General features: G+C 28.2%; 1 protein-coding gene across 1 annotated transcript in view; it reads right to left on the minus strand.

The window, feature by feature from the left end:
* The window catches only part of LOC149060369 (limbic system-associated membrane protein-like), a 589,994-nt gene extending 584,466 nt beyond the window's left edge, over positions 1 to 5,528 (minus strand). Inside the window, exon 1 of the mRNA XM_089220597.1 lies at positions 4,893 to 5,528. Within this exon, the coding sequence (XP_089076723.1) occupies positions 4,893 to 4,977 (85 nt within the window). The 5' untranslated portion in view covers positions 4,978 to 5,528. The remainder of the gene's footprint in view (positions 1 to 4,892) is intronic.
* Between the last annotated feature and the right edge of the window lie 472 nt (positions 5,529 to 6,000).

The following is a 6,000-nucleotide window of genomic DNA, read 5'->3' on the forward strand; positions in this document are numbered from 1 at the left end:
TATTTGTGTATGTGTGGCAAAGATATGATGCTAAAAATCCTGGATGGGTGACCATCAGTGCGTTTCCGCAGATTGAGCATTTGAGCAAACGGCCACGCGTCACCAAGCCACTAATATAATTTATAAATTTATAATGACATAATATTATGTTAGTTTTACGGTGACAGATTATACAGAAGGATAAACAACGCAATTTTCTATTTTAATATTCAGAAATTAAATCTCCGGGGAATCGTCCACAAAATATAAATTATCGTCATTACAGTCTTCATAAGTACATGTTTACCATTTCTATTTTCCAAGATATCAACTCTAATTTTCACACAATGGAAAGTTGTATTTTCATACTTTATTATTATTCATTTTTTTGTTAATTCATGCGGATAAGTGATTGAGTTTCATCTGAATATATATCGTTGAATATTTTATTTGTATGGCCTGACCGAAACCGACAATTCCGACGTTGACATTGATATCATATCATTACTTATTACATTATGATTAATGATTATATACCCATAATATCACAATATTTGTACATCCTATATTTTTCTGTGACTATTCGCTCGTGTGCGTGAAATATGAATAATGTTTGAATTCGTTTGAAATAGCTATTATTATTATCATTAAAATATTGTTAGCTTTTTTTTTTTATTGTTTGATTTTCTAGTAAAGACTAAAGTAGCACAAATAAAGATTGAGTATATAAATATATGTAAATTAATTAACCACGGACGACAATCAAATAATAATAAATATCAAACTATTATACTGGTTATATATGCAAAAATAAATAGCTCAAATCATTTGTATATTCTGTCGATAATAAATCTTACAATGAACGTGTGCACACTTTAGTCTTCAAAATATTTAGAGAAATTCAAAAAAATAATATAGAAGAGTAAAAAAGTATTTATATTTTATTGTAAGAAATAGCTAACAATCCAAATGGATATATTTATTAGTATATAATAAAAATAATGGTATTTAAAATATGTTCTATCGGTAAATGGTAGTAAGGATAATATTTCAAAGCCTAATATTAACAACGTGCTTTATTTAAGTTAGGTAAGATAAAAAAAATATATGGATATCCAAACATCATATAAAACTTCCAGAGACAATGAAATAACTGATCGGGAAGTAGCAGCCTGTGATATTGTATCATGTGGGTACACAATGGTATCGAGAGTTGTGACAGTTAGTCTAAATGTAATTTCAGTAGATATATCTGCAAAAATAATAATATACGTCTCTAAAATATGCGGCAAACCTTTCAATAATTTTGAAAATAAATAATGAAAAATGTTTTATTTATACACCGATTTACGCATATTCCTACGATTCGTGATATTATTCCACTCAACAATATTATCATAAATTCTTTGCATCATCAACCAAGATTATTTGGAATAGCGCGAATCAAATACCACGGCATTATGTTTTACCAATTTAATTTATTTTACGTGAGGTACAATTTTTAGGAAACTTTACTTTCAATTCAAAGAGATAAAAATGTTCAAAACATTGATAAAGTGCAACTCGCCAACATTGCAATTTCCATATTATATCAAAATAAATAGATGATAGAGGAACCTTATAAAAACATGTTGGGTTAATAAATCTAACGCGTATGATTTTCCTTATTTTTTTTTTACACAGATCAAATAGAAAACTACACGAGAAGGCACTGTTGAGCCTTTTATAGAGAGTCCGAAAATGACACACAATCTTCGGTTCACGCTCATGTTCTTTCTTTCCGGCAGCTACAGTAAACTTATATAATATAACAATATCGTACATATATGATGATGTAATTCATGAGACGTAGATGTGGCCGTATATAGAATGCCTAAATCGAATCAAATCGTCAGGTAAATAAAGAATAGCCATAAGTATATTGGACGAATTAATCATCAAATTCATTTCGCTTATTTAATATTAATAGCATTACAGTCAAATTTAAGGAACAACTTCATTTTACACCTTATACAATAAAACATTTAATTAATAACAATTATAAATAAATATATATATCATAATAAATAATAACAAATACGAGCCCCACACGGGACTTTGTTTCACTATTTATTTCACGTGCACATATAAAAGGTACCTGAATACACAAAAAAGTAACCTTTACTACATGGATGTGACATTTTACATTTAAAAAAAAAAAAAATAGTAATAATAATAATAATAATAATAATAACAATAAAAACACCTACGTAGAAGTGTTAAGAACAATTTTGTTTTGTTGCATCATCAATCATAATTTTATATCTAAGCTGAATAAAATTATTGTAAAATAAAATCCCAAGTGATATACAATAAAAAGAAGCGGGTGCTAAAAAAATTGAAAACTTTATAAAAAAATTCCAAGTGGGTCATTTATTGAGAAATTTAAAAGATGGTTTACTGGTTATTACCACTTTAATACAAATACAAATAAAATATGAATTTAAATTAAAAATAAATTTTGTTTTAGTTTGTCTTAAATATTATTTATAACAGTTATAACTCCATATAGGTAATATGTGCTTATATTAAAAGTTACGTAGGTGCTAAATTATTATAGTTTATAGTTTTGTTCCATACAAATTTTTCCTATGTATTTATGTGATAAATATACATACTTTAGCATATTTTTAAATATGTTTTATTTGTCTAAGTTGTTAGTAATTCAATATTATACGTATTATGGATATTAATATTCAATAGGAACTTAAGTGATAGTGAATGTGGAAACAGTAGTTGATAATTTCTAGCACTCGCAGTGTTGCAAACTGAAATTAAATACTGAAAACAACTGTAAAAAATTGTTATTATCAAATTCCTAAAGATTTGAAGTAGCAAAGGTAATATAATGAAATGCAAACAATTTTACATCAAAATAGTATTATAAATAATACAAATTATTCAAATCACGTCATTTATTAATTGCAAACTTGTATAATGAATTTATTGTCAAATACATTATGCTAGTGATAATCCTGTGAACTGTATTTTAACTGGGAATTAATAAACCTGTTGAATCATTGAAAAGCAATCGGATAATATGGAAATATAAGAATAAAAACCTATCGTAAGATTCTTATATATATATGTAATCAAACTGTTTGTGTTTAATCGAAATAATCTTTCACTAATGTATAGGTATTCATTAATTAAATTGTAGACTTTACAGCTTAAAATATTTGATTACCATAAAAAAAAATCTATTTGATCATTATTAATTAGTATGCATTGTGTGTGAAATAAAAAAATGCAATTCAATAGTAACGAACATATTTGTATTTTATGATATCGAAAATAAAATCATACAATTTAGATAGTAAAGAATGATTTAGAATGTACAAATATGTTAATATACGATTTAAAATTGTAGCATAATCTGTGATTTTACAATAAGTCAAAATATTATTAAGGAATAAAATATTATTTTATTTGATCTTAAAAATCCGTACTTTGATAACTTTTTTTCTTTTGTCTTTGTATGCTCAATTTTAAATATTTACATGCTAAAGTTACTAACAATATAGTGTGTGATTTATTATTATAATGATTCATATAAAAACGCAACACAAAGTGAACTATCATAAAAAAAAAGCCAACTTGGCAATATATATTTATACTATTCTGCATTTGGTTTTCTTTGATTTAGTATCTTGGTTGGCCAATAAAAAGTTTATTATAATAAATTAAGGCATTTTTATAATTATATTTTTTTCCCAGTCACAAAATAATAATGATGGATCCAATTAATTAACCATTTTATACAAATGATAAAATACCAACAACATACCTCTATGTCAGTACCTCTCAATTATTATTAAGATAGTCAAAATATTAAATAAAAAGTAATTTTGACTCAGCAGATAAGCACAGGAATGTAAGATGTATAAAATATTGTTATTATATTTTAATACCTAATATAATTTTTTTATAACACTAGCAACGTTAGAACTGGATTATTCAGACAAATGTAAAATTAAAAATAAAATTTTACATATTTTTATCAATTTATTATTGTATCAGGTTGGTAATATTTTTCCTTGAGCCTAAGTCAAAAAAATTATGTATATTTATACATCAAAATTATACAATTTAACAGAAAAAAGCTGTCCATCAAGTTTTTAAATTTTTATTAGCACCTTAAACATATTTTTATTGCGTCACTATAAATTCGAATTATTAGATATTTCCAGGTTTGATAAATATTTATTCACAAATAATTGTTCAAAAATAAAATTACTGAATAACTATTTTAATTATTATAGCTATTTGGCTTGAAAATTATTACATATTTTCATAGAAACTGGAAATAATTACTATATTATGTTGATAGCTACAAATAGGAAAAATTTACATACAAGTAAATTTGATAAATTAATAATTTGAGTTAAGCTAAGTATAAATAAATATAAATATTTCAAATTTTAAATATTTATAGTAAAATAGCCGAATGAATAATTTTCATTACGGGAGGACTACGAGGGTATACATTTATCCGTCGCCGTACTGCAAATATCAAATATTAAAAAAAATGAATAAAAAAAATATTAATAAATTATAATATTATTATTATTATTATTACCATTTTCATTTAATTTAATTTATTTTTTATGTGACTACTATTACTATTATTAAAACCATTATTACATTAAAATGCATCTTACTATTACATTATTATTAGTACATAATTATATTACTGATGATGACTAATTATTACGTACTATGCGATGTAGATTTAACGTCGAAGTACAATCGTTATATTATTATTATTTGTAATAATAACTAATATATTGTGACGAAAACTTAAAAAATATGTGAATTATCAAATTTCAACGGGTACCCAAAGACGTTTTAAAATAATAATACTATTTACTGACCTTTAAACGGGATGATGTACGGCGGTTCGGCAAGCGTCAGCACCACGTACATCCAAAACAGCAGGTTCGGGTACAGCAAATTCATAGTGGTGCGGTGCTGGTGATCGCGACGATCGAGATCGGAAAGATTTTTGGGGTCTCGGTGATCGGAACGGCGGAGATAAGAGAGCAGAGCAAAGACCGTTCGTTCGGAAAACGATCGACGGCCAAGAGTGGCGTACTCCTAATATATATATATATATATATATGTATATATATATTTTGTTATTCAATGTTTTGTATACAGGTATGATAATAATTTATAGATCTGTTCGGCGGTAATGAAAATGTCAAATAATATTTTTGTCGGTACGCGCGACGATCGACTTTCGACGACGAGTGGGATAAAAAAAAAAATCAGCGAAAAAAGACGAGAAAATATAGTGGTGGGGGAGGGGGGCGAGAAATGACGAAAAATTCGTCCGTGGGTGATGTTTGACAACCAAATCACGAGCCGCGCACGACTTTAAATGGTAAAGTTCGTGGTGACGCGTAAATATGTGAAGTAAATTTTGAAAATACGGGACCGCGGTGAGAAACTGATACAGTTGCGGGCAACCGGACAGGATCGGATCCACGAGGGCTACTGAACGCGTCGGCGGTGGTGGCGACTACGGCGTCTGCCGGCGGTTTCAAAAACGGACGAAAAACGAGCCGACCGCCTTTGCGCGCATGTCCCGTCCGGAACCGCACCCCCCCGGCCCTCCGCCCCGAAGCGCTGTTCGCGCGCAAAATTCGCGACCATATCATCCACCCCCTGACGGTCCGACTCCCCATGTACTTGTCCTCGCCTGCGGACATTATATAGGTTGGCGACGGTCTGGGGGGTGACTTTAATTTGGCCCTCTCCACCGTTGTAAAATACGTAGATACCATTGCAGGCGACTGCAGGCAGTGATTGTTTTATCACTATAATATATTCATCGTTAAATGTATCTATGTGTTTTTAAAAATCTCAATATTATATCACATTAATATTAGACAATACATAGTTGTAGATCATCACAATAAAATTTTTTTTGTGTGTTCACCTATCAACAAAAATTAAAATATTCTTCTGTTTTGAGAT

This window comes from Diuraphis noxia, unplaced genomic scaffold (assembly GCF_037042655.1).
Source record: "Diuraphis noxia isolate RWA-SAM2 unplaced genomic scaffold, SU_Dnox_SAM2 contig0001, whole genome shotgun sequence".
Taxonomy (NCBI): Eukaryota; Metazoa; Arthropoda; class Insecta; order Hemiptera; family Aphididae; genus Diuraphis; species Diuraphis noxia.